The sequence below is a fragment of the Bos taurus genome, chromosome 10 (assembly GCF_002263795.3).
Source record: "Bos taurus isolate L1 Dominette 01449 registration number 42190680 breed Hereford chromosome 10, ARS-UCD2.0, whole genome shotgun sequence".
Taxonomy (NCBI): Eukaryota; Metazoa; Chordata; class Mammalia; order Artiodactyla; family Bovidae; genus Bos; species Bos taurus.
Window position 1 is genome coordinate 101,478,339 of NC_037337.1, and position 17,680 is coordinate 101,496,018.

The 17,680-nt window shown below is 44.4% G+C and overlaps 1 protein-coding gene across 2 annotated transcripts in view; it reads right to left on the reverse strand.

Moving 5' to 3' along the window:
• Nucleotides 1–17,680, reverse strand: part of EFCAB11 (EF-hand calcium binding domain 11) — a 169,198-nt gene that overhangs the window by 11,865 nt on the left and 139,653 nt on the right. The window contains exon 6 of one of the 2 annotated variants that reach the window (XM_010809685.4): nt 117–11,959. The exons of the other annotated variant lie outside the window; for it this stretch is intronic. Coding sequence (XP_010807987.3) covers nt 11,932–11,959 — 28 coding nt within the window. The 3' untranslated portion in view covers nt 117–11,931. Of the gene's footprint in view, nt 1–116; nt 11,960–17,680 lie in introns of those variants that run through there. 2 annotated transcript variants of the gene reach the window in all.

The window sequence follows — 17,680 nt, forward strand, 5'->3', positions numbered from 1 at the left end:
GTGCTTGAGCAGAACCGCTAATACACAGTGACCTGATCTTTTTACTCAGTTTGCGTCTCTGGAAGAGAAGTTGTGATGGCAGGAAATAGCTTATGTCAGAGAGCTGTAGGGATAAAGAACAAAACCCAAGTGAGTCTCTCTGAACTAGTAATAAAAAAATCTGGTTCCTATACTTTTGGGTCACTAGGTCCTCTGTTCCCCCCGCATGCCATATCTGTCTAAGAGGCCTGCTCTCAATACAGCAGGGAGCGGTGTGGTCCACCGGAAAAGGCCCAGGAGTGAGCTTTTGTCTCAGCGAGGCTGGGCGACCCTGGGCAAGTGTCTCAGCTGCTGTGAATTCCAGGCTTCTTGCTGGTCAAGCCGAATGGCTGGGCTATGATTGCTAAGCTGATACAGCTCTACATTGTGATCAATCTACGCTGGATCTCAGTCTACTACTACTGTATTTGTACCAAAAGTCTAAAATGGCAAGCCAACCCCCAACCAGCCATTTTTAGCTTTTAAAAAGTAGTTTTGAGTCTTCAACCCTGCAGACAGGTGTAAAGATCCATAAACATATATAAATAAAAATAGGAAAAAAAATGATCCTGCCTTCAACAGTGTGAAACATGAATGGACTGAAAGCCATTTCTATTTCAAATATATAATCACTTCAGCTGAGATATCTAGTATCATCGTGAACTTGATTATGAGATAAAAGAAGTGGGCCAGAGATGGCAATCATTTAATCTCTTAAGAACAGCTCTTCTGAAGAGCTTTTCACACTATGCTCCATAGACTTCTAGCAGGTTATGATCTGGCTAGAAAGAAAGCATAATGATGAGGAAAATTATGTTTTCAATAACACATGCTTTTACAGTACAAGTCCTTCCACAAAGGAGGCAATAAAACGAACTCTGACCACTTTAACAGATGGCGTAACGGCTCTGTGCACAGATGTGGCCTCTCTGAAAACAACAAGTTCATAGCCTTGATTGGAGGTTTAGGAATGAGCTGAACTTTCAAGTGTGATGTAGGAAAGATTACATACTTCCAGACAAGAAAGCTGAGTATTAGTGGGTTCAGATGCTTGGAGAGATGGGCTAAAAGAATAAAGCTTAATGAGCTTCATTTTGCTAATGCAACAAATAGAGTTGAAGATGAAATATGAACTCTAAACATCGAGCCATTTATAAATGCCCTGCTGATAATGCTGTTAGCCCCTGTCGGATAGGGAAGCTTGCTTTTTCAAAAGCATACTTCCTCGGAGTCAGAAAACACCAACTGTCAGGTGATGCTTATTTCCCCCAGTAGTATGATGTTTTTGAGTGGAATATATCTTTCATAATACATTTAGGGGGACTGTGGAATTTTTTGTTTACTTATTTGTGCTTTCCTTTTTTAAGGAAGACAGATAAATTGAATCTAAAGTTTATCTGGATAAAGAAATATGCCAGGAGAATTTTTTTTCCAAAAAATAATAATGATATCAAAACAAAATATAAAGCCTCAGTGTGCTTATGGCCCAGGAATTAATGAATGAGAATGGCATCCAGATACACATACATACACACACATACATGGGAATTCAGCAGTGATCAAAAGAGGCATTTCAAGTTGGTGGGGATAAAACAAATTGGTAGGAAAAGGAGCTGGGATCACTGACCCTCTGTTTATCCACTTTGGGATGGCTGGAGTCTGTTTCCATGGCAGAGTCTGCTATGTGTTCAACAAAACTTGTTTCCTTTTCTTCCTGAGAACATAGCTAAGCCACATTTTCCAGCCTCCCTTGCAATTAGATGCCACTGGGAGTTCTGGCAACAGAATGATAATAATATAATAATATAGAAAGAAAGAATATCCATTGTTCCTTCTAATTAAAAGCCCTCGCATTTCAAAGGAGTGAACAGGACCTGACAGTCACCCCAGGGACTGTGGCATGGCCAAATCCTGAAAGATACTCTCATCCTGTGTTAGCAGAGACGCACCAGTAATCCAAGGGATTAATTCTATATATTAATAACTTGGTTATAGGAACATTGTTTGAAAATCCTATCAAGTCATTTTTCTCACTAAATGAAGAGTACAGGAATTTATAAAAATTAAGATTTTTAACTGTTCACACTCCAGTTTTAAATAATCCATTTGGGAAAAATAAGATTTCACTTCTCAGGCCACTTTTCAGTGATGTGTGTCGCTGAGCCAATGGAAAACCTGGCCTTACTTCTGCATAATTATAATAAATTATTGATGGCTTTGTTTACAACATACTCTCAGCATGTAAAAACTCTGGGTCTGTGGACAATAATAAGCAACATTAAAAAAATGAAACATTTCATAATGAAACAATTCCCTCAGGTTATCAGAAGAACCCTGTTCTTCAAAGGCCACTTGTAACAGCAGAGGCACACCAAATGGAATGAACACGAGGGCTTTTCCTATGAGAATTTCAGCCAAAAGAGATGAAGGTTCAGAGGGCACATGGCAAAGGTTTAGAAAATTGGGAAATGCAAAGAGAATGAACATGGCCAAATCAATCAAATGCTAGGCTAACATCAAGGGGCCCCCAAATCCAAGCGCAGAGAGAGCACTTGAGCACTGAAACCTGCTAGCAGACAGGACTTCTTTCTTTCCCTGAAAGACTAGCTCCCAAGGTTAGTATGAGGATGGGGGAAGAAGAAGGGATGCCCCTCTTCCCCCAGCCTTAATGAGGCCCCACAAAGTGCACAACCCTCTTGTCCTGCTATACCTCTCCCCACCTGCCCAGGACTGACAATCCACTCTCCAGGGGGTGACCACAGTGCCGGAAGCTGGCATGATATTTGCCTTTCAGAGTGGGTGGGAGGGCCAGGGAGAGTCTTCAAAGGTTTTAGGCTGAGAACACAAGCTGGCTCATGGTGGGGTTTCAGTAATGTGTAAATCACATTAGGAGTGTGTGTGTGTGTGTGTGTGTGTGTGTGTGTGTGTGGTGGTTGCGGTGGGGCTCTTCCTAGCCTTGGGAAGAAACTGGACTCGCCCATAAATGGCCCCAGCAATACAGATTTCAGGGATTCAAATTACTGGCCCCATCCAGTGTGACATTTTCCTCCCATTATCCAGTCTCTCCTGCCTCCAGGCAGGGCCACATCATTGATTATGGAGTATTCCAGCCACTAAAAAAGATCCCGACGATCATTAAAGACATTAAGTGCTGATCGGTGCTGGCGGAGTGAGTTAAAAGGTTCGTGCCCTTCTAGTAACAACTCCACGGGGCTATTTCAGGATATTTATTAAACAAATTAAGTATTTACATTATGCTCCAGCACAGAGGCAGAGTCACTGAGTGCCTCTGAGTGCCACGAGAAGATGAAACCAAGAGAAGTTATGTTGGGGAAACTTTTTCCAGTTTCCTAGAATTGGGGGCTGAGGACGCACTGACTTTTGGGAACAAGTCTGCGTTAGGCAGGCATCAGCGGTGTCCCTGTGCCCACCTGCACACAACTTTTTTATGTACCTGAACCAAGGGACCAGGAAAAATTCATCACGATCCCAGGTGTTTTCCTTCCGGGTATACAGTCTATGTCTTAGAAAGTGGTGATTAAGGACTAGAAAAAGGGGCTTAGTAAAGAATATCTCAGTTAGTAAAGAATCCACCTGCAATGCAGGAGACCTGGGTTCAATCCCTGGGTTGGGAAGATCCCCTGGAGAAGGGAAAGGCCACCCACTCCAGTATTCTGGCCTGGAGAATTCCATGGACTTCACCCCGTAGTCCATGGGGTGGCAAAGCGTTGGATACGACTGAGCGACTTTCACTTTCACTTTCAAGGACTAGAAAGACAATTAAGGAAATCTTCAAAGCCTAAATGAAATGGGTCTACTCCTACAATCCCCCCCCCCAAATTAAAAATTGTAATGCCATAATGATGATGAACCTAATCTGAAAGTATTTTCTTGGCCTATGGTGCTATGGTTTCCTGTGGTAAAGGAATCCATGTTTTTCAAACACAGTGACAGTGCATGAATGTTAGGCCCTCTGCATTATATTATGATTAGTTTTCCTCCTGACTTGACTGTAAACTTGCAGTCTTTACATTTTATCACATTTTTATTACATTTGACTCGGCACACACTGGCATCCAAGGAACAAGTGCCGTATTGAACATGTGAATAGGAAAGTTTATTACATTTGACTCGGCACACACTGGCATCCAAGGAACAAGTGCGGTATTGAACATGTGAATAGGAAAGTTTGGAAACGGGAGAAAAGCAGTATCACTCACTCTCTAATAGTCTTAAAGCAATTACTGTGATCACTGTGGCACTTTGCTTTCTGATTAGGGTAAGAAATTCTGTATCCTGCTAATTTAAATGTACTAGAAACATTTACCCCCCATCATTATAGTCTTGATTATTTCCACTTTAATGGCTGTATATGATTTCATCCTCTGGAGTAGCAAACGGCAACCCACTCCAGTATTCTTGCCTGAACACTCTGTGGACAGAGGGGTCTGGCAGGTACGGTCCATGGAGGCACGAGAAGTGGTACACCACTGAGCAACTGAGTACATGTGGCATTACCAAATGGATCTATAATAATTTGCATGTCTGCTGGACTTTGGAAATGCCCTGGTCTTTCTGCTTTTATATTTGTGCCAGTGAACACATCCATTAAAAACCCTTTCTCTTAGAAATAGATTCTTGAGGACTTCCCTGGTGGTGCAGTGGATGAGAATCTGCCTGCCAGTGCAGGGGACAGGGGTTCAATCTCTGGTTTGGGAAGATTCCACGTGCCACGGAGCAGCCAGGCCCACGTGATGCAACTCCTGAAGCCTGCGTGCCCTGGAGCCCATGCTCCGCAACTGGAGAGTAGTCCCTGCTCGCTGCGCCTAGAGAAAGCTCACATAAAGCAAGCAAGACCCAGCACAGCCAAAAATAGATACATAATAAAATAAAATTTTAAAAAGTATATTAAAAAGTAGATCCTTGAGTTCATTTATTTATTCATCAGATACACCCTAAAAGCCACTATGAACCAGGAGCATTAGGTGCTGAAGATGAAGGGGTGAGCCAGAGAGAAACAGAGTCCCTTGCAGCTTTTAGTCCAGACAGGGAGGGAATTAAATAATTAAACAAGAAAGTGGAACCACCAGTGTGCTAAGTGTCTTGTGCTCTGTGTGCTGTGCTTAGTCGCTCAGTCATGTCTGACTCTTTGCGACCTCCGTGGACTGCAGCCCGCCAGGCTCCCCTGTTCATGGGAATTTTCCAGGCAAGAATACTGGCGTGGGTTGCCATGCCCTCCTCCAGGGGATCTTCCCAACCCAGGGATTGAACCCAGGTTTCCTGCATTGCAGGCAGATTCCTTACCATCTGGGCCACCAGGGAAGCTGAGCACCTCAGGAGAGAGACAGAAGGTGCCATGAGAGGGCAGGATAGAGGAGCCGGGTGCAGAGGTCAGGGAAGTGGTACCTGAGGAAGCGGATGGGGTGGAGATCGGAGTTAAGAGTTAACAGGGAGGTACAGGGCAGGGAAGAGCTGTCCAGCAGAGAGGACAGCATGTGCAAGGGTCTCGAGGCAAGAGACAGCAAGTACATTCAAGGAACTGGACGAAGCTGTGTGGCCAGAGTACACAGGATGAGCATGGAGCCCAGTGATCCTGCAGGGTGACTGAGATCGCTCAGGGCCTGGTGGGCCATTTAAGGACTCTGGCTGTAATCCAAACGGCTATAGGAAGTTGCTGAACTGCTTCAGGGAGAGGGCTAATGTGCTTAAATCAACATTTTGAAAGTGCATCATTGCTGAGGTGGGCAGACTAATGGCCCTCCAAAGATGTCCATGTCTGAATCCCTGAAATGTGCAGTTATGTTCCATGGGAAAGCTGGGAGAGGGTTGTATTGAGAGACAGAATTAAGGTCATTGACCTTACAATGGGAGGTTATTCCTAGACTATCCAGGTGGGCCCCATGTAATCTCAAGGGTCCTTAAAGGTGGAAGAGGGAAGGAGGAGGCTCAGTAAAGAGTCAGAGAGAGACTGGAAGATGCTAAGCTGCTGGCTTTGGACATGGAGGAAGGTACCATGAGCCAAGGAACGCAGGTGGCCTGCAGAAGCTGGAAATGACTCTTTCCCTAGAGCCTCTGGGTGCAGTGTGGTCCTGCTGACACCTTGATTTTTGCCCAGCGAGGCCCATTTTGGATTTCTGGCCTCCAGAACAGAACGCTGACAAACGTGTGCTAAGTCACTACGGCTGGGGTGATTGGTTACCGTGGTTGTAGGAGATTAATACGAGGGAGGAGAGCGCGAGTTTGGCTTTGGACGGTTAAGTTCTGGATGTCCTCCGCGAAAAGAGTATAGAAATTTGCGAGTATTCATCTGTTAGCTACTTTTCTAATACGTTGTTGTTTAGTTGCTAGGTCCTGTCCGACTCTTTGTGACCCTGTGGACTGTAGCCCGCCAGTCTTCTCTGTCCATGGGATCTCCCAGGCAAGAATACTGGAGAGGTTGCCGCTTCCTTCTCCAGGGGAGATTCCCGATCCAGGGATCAAACCTTCGTCTCCTGCCTTGGCAGGCAGATTCTTTACCACTGAGCCACCAGGGAAGCCCTTCGCTAATAAGTGACATGGTAATTTTTTTGGCCACACCCACAGAATATGGGATCTTAGTTCCTCAACCACGGATAGAACCTACGTCCCCTGCATTGGGAGCATGGAGTCCTAATCACTGGACTGCCAAGGACGTCCCATCAGTTACATGATTTTTAAATAAATCTGACTTTTCAGGATTCCAGTTTTATGTTACATTTAGAGTCAGTTCTACTTCTAAATCTCTGAGTGTATAAGCTTGAAAAGAAACAAATATATTTTTCCCTTAGATTCTTGTCAGTACTTGGCAATCATTGGGGGAAAAGTGATATTAAAAACACTGGATCTAAACTAAAGGGGGAAAAGATTCCATTAAAAAGGTAGCACATATATAAAATTATCTTAAAATACTTTAATAAAAAATGTGTTGAATTTATATAAAGAAAATGACAAAATTCCACTGAGACATATAAAAGGATATTTTTAAATGTCCATATGTGTATTTCTGGATGGGAAGACAAACACTGTAAAGATGCCAAATTCTTCCCAATTAATTTATAGATTGAATGCAATTTTTATCAAAACCCCAAAGGGAGGTTTTTGGAACTCCACAAAAATGATTCTACCATTCATCTGGAAAATAAATAGGCAGGAAGAGCCAAGAACAATGTGAAAACAAGAAATACCAGGTTTCAGAATATATCAGAAGAACTGTGGTCGGGGGAGTGTTCCTGGTGTTAGAATGCGGGGAGAGAGAGGATCACAGCCTGGAAAGATCCCCTAGTATGTAAAAGAACTCAATACAGAATGTGATAATCGAGGCATTTTATATCAACAGAGAATATCTATTATAACCAATGATAAAGGGGAAACTGGCAAGCAAATTAGAAGCACAAATGTTTAGATCATGACCCCATGCTAAATACACAACTAAATCCCAAAGCACTAAACAATCTGAAAATTCAAACCAACCGAGAAAATGGAAGTGGAGATTAACCTGGTCTCTACATGCAGGAAACTTTCTCAGTATAAAAACACTGGGAAAAATTGTGAAGAAAAAGATCACGAGTTTGAATACATGAAAACTTAAAATTTTGTGGATCAAAAAATCATTATAGAAATTAAAGGAAAACAGCACACTGGGAAAATAGCTGTGATAAAAATGGAAATGGGTAAATATTCTCATAAAGAAGAGAAAATAGTCAAATGACACGGATAGATAATTCACAGAAGGGGGAATAGAAAGAGCTAATCAACATGTGAAAACGTTCAATATTACTAGCAATCAGGGAAACACAAAAATGAGATACTGTTTTCATCTATTAGCTTATCAAAGATTTGAAAAATAAATAGCATTCAGTCATCAGTGAGAGCACAGAGGGCGGATGCTGAAAGAGGCAGTGTCGTTTTCAATGAGGCAATTTAGTAAGAAGAGCCAGGAGTCCTAAAAGTGAAAAAAACCAAGTTCATACTCTCCAGTATGGTCTTCCCCAAACTCTCTGAAGGAAGTCACAGTGTGAACAAATACGCTGATCGTGGGGCTATTTGTGGGGCTTCCCAGGCAGCACTAGTGGTAAAGAACCCCCTGCCAGCACAGGAGACAAGCAGACGTGGTCTGCTCCCTGGGCCAGAAGACGGGCATGACAGCCCACTCCAGTATTCCCGCCTGGAAACCCCCCGGACAGGGGAGCCTGTCGGGCTACAGTCCACGGGGCCATAAAGAGTCGGACAGGACTGAAGCGACTTCCCAGGCAGGCAGGGCTGTTTAGAAACTGAAAACAGCAAAATGGTTGAAAAGCGTGGGACCTAAAATTCATTTATTTTAACAAAAATGTGGAGAGCAACAAAAAAGACTACATACTAAAATATTAACAACAGTTGTTCCTGATTTGCTAGGAATGTGGTTGGTTTCTATTCTCTTTTTCTTATCTTTTTCCATTTTGGAAATAACTGTACAAGGAGTATTTGTTACTTTTGCAATCAGATCTTTTCCCCCACCAAACACATGCACAAGACCGCTTTCCCCAATCACACACACACACACACACGCAAATGCCCGAGCCGTCAGCGCACGCGCGCGCACACACACACACATGCCCAAGCCCTCAGGGAACACACACACAGACACACACACAAATGCCTGAGCCATCAGCACACACACACACACACACGCCTGAGCCCTCAGTGCACACACACACACACGCAAATGCCTGAGACATGAGCACACACACATGTGCACACACACACACATGTGAGCCCTCAGCGCGCGCACACACACACACGCAAATGCCCAAACTGTCAGCGCACACACACACACACACACACACATGCACACACGCAAATGCCCGAGCCGTCAGCGTGCACACACAGACACACACACGCGAGAGCCCTCAGTGCACACACAAACACCTCTTCTCTACTTTGCCAGCTTCCCACTGCTCGCAATCATTAGCTAAGGGAAAATTCATGGTTGATACAATCATCCTGTGAGTGATGGCCAACAAAGGAAAAACACTGATGAGCACTTGGAGGGCTTAGGTGACGAGTGCACAAGAAAGGGAGGAAAGCAACGATGTTCGGGACAGCACTGGGGGAGGGACCCGCGTGCTCGGAGGCGGCCCGCAGTCTGCGGCCGGCACGTGTCCCTCCGGGTTTTCCTTCTGTGACTGCGTGGGCTGACTGTTCAGCGCACTTGACACTCTACAACAAATACATCCCCGGACGGGAGTCTTCCTGAAATCAGCTCCCAGCTGGGAAGGAAAACAAAACAGAACCTTTTCTTAGTTTGAGTCAAACCCTAGGCACAGGGAGGAAGCGAGCCTGAACTCGGCGCTTGGCCTTCTCGCCTCTGGGGCGACGCACGCCTGCCCGGCGAGCCGGGCTGCGCTGAGGACTCAGACCTGACCCTGTCCGCGCCGCATGCTCCGGGCCCCGGGGGAGACCCGGCCTGACCTGCCCGCGGTGCATCCCGGTTCCACCCTCCGCCCAGAGTAAGAGCACGGAGGCATGCTTTTCCTTTCCGAGACTGTAGAAATCGCTCAGCTCACTCTTTCCATTTCATGGAGGAGGAAAGTGAGGCTCAGAAGCGCCATTCAGCTTTCCTAAACTTACACATCCAGCTGGCAACAAAAGCAGATCAGAAACCCGAGTCCCTTGATACAGAGCACAGTCCTGCGCGCAGCTAATGGTAATTCTGGGCTTTCTGCGACCAGGAACACCTTTGTCAGAAATCCACGTGGCTCGTACTTTCGTTGTTTAGTGGCTAAGTCCTGTAGGACTTTTGCGACCCCATAGACTGGAGCCCACCAGGCTCCTCTGTCCACAGGAATTCCCAGCAAGAATACTGGAGCAGTTTGCCATTTCCTTCTCCAGGGGATCTTCCTGACCCAGGGATAGAATCCATGTCTCCTGCGTTGGTAGGCGTTTCTTTACTGCTGAGCCACCAGGAAAGAGAGGTTGTATTTTACACAGAAAGAACACCAGCAGCTCAAAGCTCCCTATGCCCTGCGTGTAGTACCAGGAACCAGGCTCTGGGAGTCCTGTTTCCAACTCCTTGGTGACTCTCACTTTATGTGTGGACATGGGATAAACTCTGGGATGAGGATCCTTTGTTGTGCAATCAGCCAAGCTGTTCACAGCCGTGCAGAATTACTGGCTGAGCAAGACCTGGGCCTGGAATGCCCTAGACCATGACATCACACTGAGTGTCCTCCCCAGAGCTCCAGAGAACATTCCAATAATTTGGGGCTGGGAAAAGAAAGCACAAAAACATTTCAAAATATTAGTGCTTCAAAATTACGTAGTGCACAGTTGAAAATTTTCCATTGAAGTTCTTAATTACGTTTTTCTCTCACAAATGCCAGGTTGTCCTTAAGAAAAGAGCCCTTAGCAAAATTTGAGTTTAAGAGAAGCACTGGCATCAAAATTAGAGGAATTCCATCATAAAATGTTTTTTAATTAATGCTACATCAGATCAGATCAGTTGCTCAGTCGTGTCTGACTCTTTGCGACCCCATGAATCACAGCACGCCAGGCCTCCCTGTCCATCACGAACTCCTGGAGTTCACCGAGACTCACGTCCATCGAGTCAGTAATACCATCCAGCCATCTCATCCTCTGTCGTCCCCTTCTCCTCCTGCCCCCAATCCCTCCCAGCATCAGAGTCTTTTCCAGTGAGTCAACTCTTCGCATGAGGTGGCCAAAGTACTGGAGGTTCAGCTTTAGCATCATTCCTTCCAAGGAAATCCCAGGGCTGATCTCCTTCAGAATGGACTGGTTGGATCTCCTTGCAGTCCAAGGGATTCTCAAGAGTCTTCTCCAACACCACAGTTCAAAAGCATCAATTCTTCAGCATTCAGCCTTCTTCTCAGTCCAACTTTCACATCCATACATGACCACTGGAAAAACCATAGCCTTGACTAGACGAACCTTTGTTGGCAAAGTCATGTCTCTGCTTTTCAATATGCTATCTAGGTTGGTCTTAACTTTCCTTCCAAGGAGTAAGCGTCTTTTAATTTCATGGCTGCGGTCACCATCTGTAGTGATTTTGGAGCCCAGAAAAATAAAGTCTGACAGTGTTTCCACTGTTTCCCCATCTATTTCCCATGGAGTGGTGGGACTGGATGCCATGATCTTCGTTTTCTGAATGTTGAGCTTTAAGTCAACTTTTTCACTCTCCACTTTCACTTTCATCAAGAGGCTTTTGAGTTCCTCTTCACTTTCTGCCATAAGGGTGGTATCATCTGCATATCTGAGGTTATTGATATTTCTCCTGGCAATCTTGATTCCAGTTTGTGTTTCTTCCAGTCCAGCGTTTCTCATGATGTACTCTGCATATAAGTTAAATAAGCAGGGTGACAATATACAGCCTTGACGAACTCCTTTTCCTATTTAGAACCAGTCTGTTGTTCCATGTCCAGTTCTAACTGTTGCTGCCTGACCTGCATACAGATTTCTCAAGAGGCAGATCAGGTGGTCTGGTATTCCCATCTCTTGAAGAATTTTCCACAGTTTATTGTGATCCATACAGTCAAAGGCTTTGGCATAGTCAATAAAGCAGAAATAGATGTTTTTCTGGAACTCTCTTGCTTTTTCTATGATCCAGCGGATGTTGGCAATTTGATCTCTGGTTCCTCTGCCTTTTCTAAAACCAGCTTGAACATCTTGAGTTTTGAGCACTGGTGAGGAAGTGAATGATTAGAGGCGAGTGAGTGCTCCTGGAGCGTCCTGGAGATTAGAGTTTTGGTCGATCTGACAGAGCATCTAACTGGAAGAGTAAAAAGTGGTGAGGACCAAGGGGAAAGTCGAATGAGCAGATCAGAGACAGCGTCGAGGCCAGCGGAGAAGGTGAGCGGTACAGGAGCCTGAGCCACAAGACGAGTGAGCGCGAAAGCCTCCTCAGAGCTCAGAGCCAAGGATGAAAAATCTGCGAAGCAAAATGGAAAGTAACCAAAAACAAAATACATTCTTCTCATAATATTAACTTTCTCGTCATATACTTTGCTGACACTCAGTATATTAGAAGACTTCAAGAAGAATTTATAAAATATAACATACATGCTTGACTTTGGATTTGTGAAAACTAGACAAAAGCCTTAATAATATTGTTCTTAGTGGATATATAGATATTAGTGGCATGTTTCCTAAAAGCAATCAAAACAAAGGTACTCTTCATCACACACATTATTTAATAAACTATTAGAGGGTCTTGCCGTGGTGAAAAGGCAGGAAAAACAGGTAGTAGAATTAATAGGAAAGGAATATCACTAATTATGGAAGTCATGCTTATATAGCCTGACAAACGCAAAGGAAGCTACTAAAAATTGCGGAAATAAAATAATTCAAGAATATTTACCATGTAAAACATATTCCAGGATAACAATAGCAGTCCTTTTCAATGACAGTAATTAATATTTTTGTTTTGAAAACAGATTTCCCTTATAACAAGGGCAAAATATATCTTTTCTTAATATACTTTCATTGAGTACCTACTTGATAACTAACCTGATACAGCAACACATAAAGAATTCTCAGAACTCAGTAATAAGAAGGCAACCAGCATAATAAAAGATGGGCAAAAGGCTTGAACTAAAGACACAGGGACCTCCCTGGGAGTCCAGTGGCTGAGACTCCATGTTCCCAATGTAGGGGCCCCGCCGGAGCCCTGGTCAGGGAACTGGAACCCAGAGGCCACATCTAAAGATCCCTCCTGCCACAACAAAGACCCGGTGTAGCCACATAGATAAGTGTGAGAAGAGAAGACACACAGATGTAAAATAAACTCATGAAAAGATTTTCAGTGTCCCTGGTCACCAGGAAACATGAGTGGAAACCACAGTGAAATGACCGCCGCGTGCCTGAAAGAGGGGCGCAGTTTACAAAGACCACCTCCCGATGAAGACGCAGAGCAACTGGAATTCTCATTCACCGCTGGCGGGAATGAAAATGCTTTGCAAGGTTTGGCACTTTCTTAAAACATTAAACACACACCTACCATGTAATCTAGCCATTCTACTCCTAGGTGCTGACCCAGGGGAAAAGCACACGTGCGAAGACTTGTACCCGAATGGCATAGCGGCTTTGTCTGCGACCTCCAAAACCGGAAAACCCAACTGGATAAGCCAACTCTTGCACATCAATAAATGAAATACTCCTCAGGATTAAAAGGGGATGAACTGCTGATGACATGGATAAATCTCAAAGTAATTAGGCTGAGTCAAAGAAGCCAGGTCAAAAAAAGAGTACATATTGAGTGATTCCATTTATATAATATTCTAACAATGGGAACGAATCTGCAGTGTCAGAGAACACTTCAGTGATTTCCTGTAAAGAAGCAGCAGGAAGGTGAGAAGGAGTGGGAGGCTGGGATTGCCAAAGCATTCCAGGAAACATTTGATGGTGATGAGTATCTTAATTATCTTGGCTGTAGTGATATTTCATTCGATATACATCTCAAAAACTACTAAGCTGTATGCTTTAATTATGTGCACTTTATTACATGTCAATTATATTGCAATATAGGTGTTGAAAAATGCTTTAGGTATAAAATCACTTATACCGTCATTTTTTATAATGGCAAAAACCCAGTAGGAAATCCAAGTGTCCCACAAAAAGAAAACAGTTCAGTAAACTACGGCTGATCAATTTACCATAAAGCCTTTCTGTTGTTAAATAATGTATGTGGTGCCACGTAGCTATAAATTAGTATTCTCTCGCAGTAGAATATGAAACGATATATACAACATAACTACAATTATACAAAACCCTGTGATTAGATATGGCTGAGACCGAAAGAGGCCATGGAGAAGCCTAACAGTTGTCATCGCAGAGTAAGAAATTATATGTATAGATGTAGAGTTGTTGAAATAAATTTTTCTTGTTTAAAAAAGAATAGGATATTTGGTTTTCAGAGTTTTGTTAACATCTTTCTAAAGCTCTCTCTAAAGTGGTCAGTAAGTTCAGGGACTTGTCTGGTGGCCAGTGGTTAAGAACCTGCCTGGCAATGCAGGGAACATGGGCTCAATCCCTGGCCCGGGAAGTAAGATCCCACCCGCCACGGGGCGCAGCAACTACTGAGCTCCACATGCCCGGAGGCCACGCTCCCCAGCCAGAGAGAAGCCCCTCCTCCCCGCAACTGAGAGGCCCGCACACGGCAACGAAGACCCTGCATGCCAAAATAAATAGATAAAAGGTCTTAATATTCTTTCTAAAAAATAAAAAAGTATTCAGGAAGTTCAGCAGTAAGGAGACCAGGAAACTACGTGAAATTTCAGTGCTGGCTCTCCAACAAGGGAGTCACCCTCTGCCTCTTCTCTCTCTTCCTAATCCTCTGCCTCTTCTCTCTCTCTTCCTCATCCTCTGCCTCTTCTCTCTCTCTTCCTCATCCTCTGCCTCTTCTCTCTCTCTTCCTCATCCTCTGCCTCTTCTCTCTCTCTTCCTCATCCTCTGCCTCTTCTCTCTCTCTTCCTCATCCTCTGCCTCTTCTCTCTCTCTTCCTCATCCTCTGCCTCTTCTCTCTCTTCCTAATCCTCTGCCTCTTCTCTCTCTCTTCCTAATCCTCTGCCTCTTCTCTCTCTCTTCCTCATCCTCTGCCTCTTCTCTCTCTCTTCCTCATCCTCTGCCTCTTCTCTCTCTCTTCCTCATCCTCTGCCTCTTCTCTCTCTCTTCCTAATCCTCTGCCTCTTCTCTCTCTCTTCCTAATCCTCTGCCTCTTTTCTCTCTCTCCAGGCCCTCTGCTCCATTCCCACCTGTCCCCCTACTGCTGTGATCTCTCCACCCCCAGGACACTGCTTTCTTCATGGCCTCGCCCTTCTTGCCCCAGCTCCATCACGATTCTGCACACTACACCTCAGTCTCCCTGCTGCCTTCAAGACAGACTACATCACCCATTCCCCTCATTAACACTATTAGAAGACTCCCACCTCCCACGCTGCCCACGGAATATGGCTAGCTACTTAATAGCAGTCTCTCACGAGCTACTGCAACCTCTGCTTCCACCCTTATTTCTCACATTATTTTCTTATTCCCGGAGTCTTATTTCTTAGTCCTTAATTCCTAGGCACCACCCTAGGTTCTGGGAGTATAAAAATGAATATTATTATTTGTGCGATGGCTAATTCTTTGTACCACCTTGGCTAGACTATGGTGCCTATCTGTTTGGTCAGACACCAGTCTAGGTGTTGCTGGGAGGGTTAATTTTTAGGTATGATTAGCCTCTAAGGAGACTTTGAGTTGGCAGGTTACACTCCAGGTAGGTGGGACTCATCCAACCCTTTGAAGCTCTAATGAGAAAAGAGTGAAGTTTCCCAAAGAAGAAGTGATTCCGCCTCCAGGATGCAGGATAGTACCCTTATCTGAGGGACTTCCTGGCAGTCCAGTGTTAAGACTCCATCCACTGCAGGAGCAGGGGGCACAGACAGGTTCTATCCCTGGTCAGGGAGCTAAGATCCCACATGCCACATGGTATGGCCAAAAAAGAAACATATATAAATTAGAAAAAGAAAAGAAACCTTGGCTGAGCCTCCAGACTTCCCTGTGGACTGCAGACTTGCCAGCTCACAATTATGTGAGCCGATTCTTAAAATAAATCTCTCTCCAAATACATATGTATCCTATTGCTTCTGTGTCTCTGGAGAACTCTAATGCCATAACGGCACCTAAGTGTATGGAACTCACAGGCCAACCCAGGAAACAGAAATATACACAAAACTTAGAGGGCACCAGAGGAGCCCTTCTGCCATAAACAGTGAAAGATACATTTTTAAAAACGGTTTTCAGAGACTGGACAGCGAAGAGCAGGGCCTATGATTCTGGAGAGGAAAAGCAAAAGAAGCGAGCCCGATCACTGTCCTGACTTTCTGCCTAGGGGTGCCCTCCAAACCGGGATGCAGGGGAAGGAAACTCAAGCAGGGGAAAGCGGTCGCCCTGAGCTGAGGAGACAGGTCAGAGTTCAGGGCACGGAAGTGAAGTCGCTCAGTCGTGTCTGATGCTTTGCAACCCCTTGGAGTGTAGCCCGCCAGGCTGCTCTGTCCGTGGGCTTTCCCACAGAGCACCTAACGTGTTCAGCACCAGGGGCATGTCGTTTCTTAAACACCTCTCCCCTCTGCGTGATGGAATTATTTTCAGTAATAATCATGTAATAATCAGCAATAACCATTATGGTCTTGATTTAGTCTCTGGTTTTAAAACAAACCATTAATAATGCAAAGAGGAGAATAAACATCATTTTATCAAATTTTAATCAAATTTTGGTAAAATAGTTCAGGTGTAAACTAAAATTTCTACTTAACAAACATAAACAGGACGCCTCTCATCGTCTACTTGGTTTCGCCACTTTACATTAAACACAAATCAAAACTCTTAAGTGGTCACGTTCAAGCAAAGACTTAACTCACGTTATTTACTTTCACAACCACGGTGCTACTGTTGTTTATCCCATCCCTAGTCACTTTTATAATTAATTTTTATTGAAGTAGAGTTACTTTACGAGGCTGCGTTAGTTTCCACTGTACAGCAAAGCGAATCAGCTCTGTGTGTACATGTGCCCTCTCTCTTTGGGTTTCCTTCCCATTTAGGTCACTGCAGAGCATCAGGTACAGTCCCTGCGCTGCACAGTAAGCTCTCAGTAGTTACCTACTTTATACCTAGCATCAGTAGGGTATATACGTCCATTCCAGCTCCTCCTTGGTGTCCATACAATTGTCCTCTGCAGCTATGTCTCCACTTCTGCTTTGCAAATAAGATCACCTGTGCCATTTTCTAGATTGCACATATACAAACCTACCGTTTAAACAGGAGAGTTTCTTATACTGCGTGGGATGGAAACAAAAACTATTGGGTTGGCCAAAAAGTTCATTTGGGTTTTTTCATAAGATGTTTATGGAAAAACCCAAAAGGACTTTGTGGCAAACTCCGCATATTCAAAGCCAGTTCAAATGATTCTGAGTGGCTACCGCTAGAATCTCAACTGTTTCGGGTCCCTTGGTCTGCAAGGAGACCAAAGCAGCCAATCCTAAAGGAAATTAATACTGAAGATTCATTGGAAGGACTGAAGCTGAAGCTGAGGCTTCGATACTTTGGCCACCTGATACAAAGAGCTGACTCATTGGAAAAGACCCTGATGCTGGGAAAGACTGAAGGCAGGAGGAGAAGGGGACGACAGAGGATGAGACGGTTGGATGGCATCACCGACTCAATGGACATGGGTTTGAGTAAGCTCCGGGACTTGGTGATGGACAGGGAGGCCTGGCGTGCTGCAGTCCACAGGGTCGCAAAGAGTTGGACACGACTGAGTGAATAACAACAGCAGCTAGTAAGTACTGCTATGTGCTTTCAAAATAAGTGCATGTCACTGTTTAATAAAGGAAGCTATAATAATGCACAATTTAAAGTTTACATACATAATATTAAAACTCAAAAGGTAACCTCAGCAATTGTTTAGAATGTAGGCCAGCAAAAGTCCCATTCCCCACCCCACCTGTATTTTATCATCTGATTTGTCAGAGTTGTAGGGACATGAGGGCAGATAAAACATAGGCTTTTAATCATTTCAATAATTATTTAAAATTCTCTTCGGATTTTGTTGTTGTTCAGTCAGTCGCTAGGTCATGTCAGACTCTTTGTCACCCCATGAACTGCAGCATGCCCG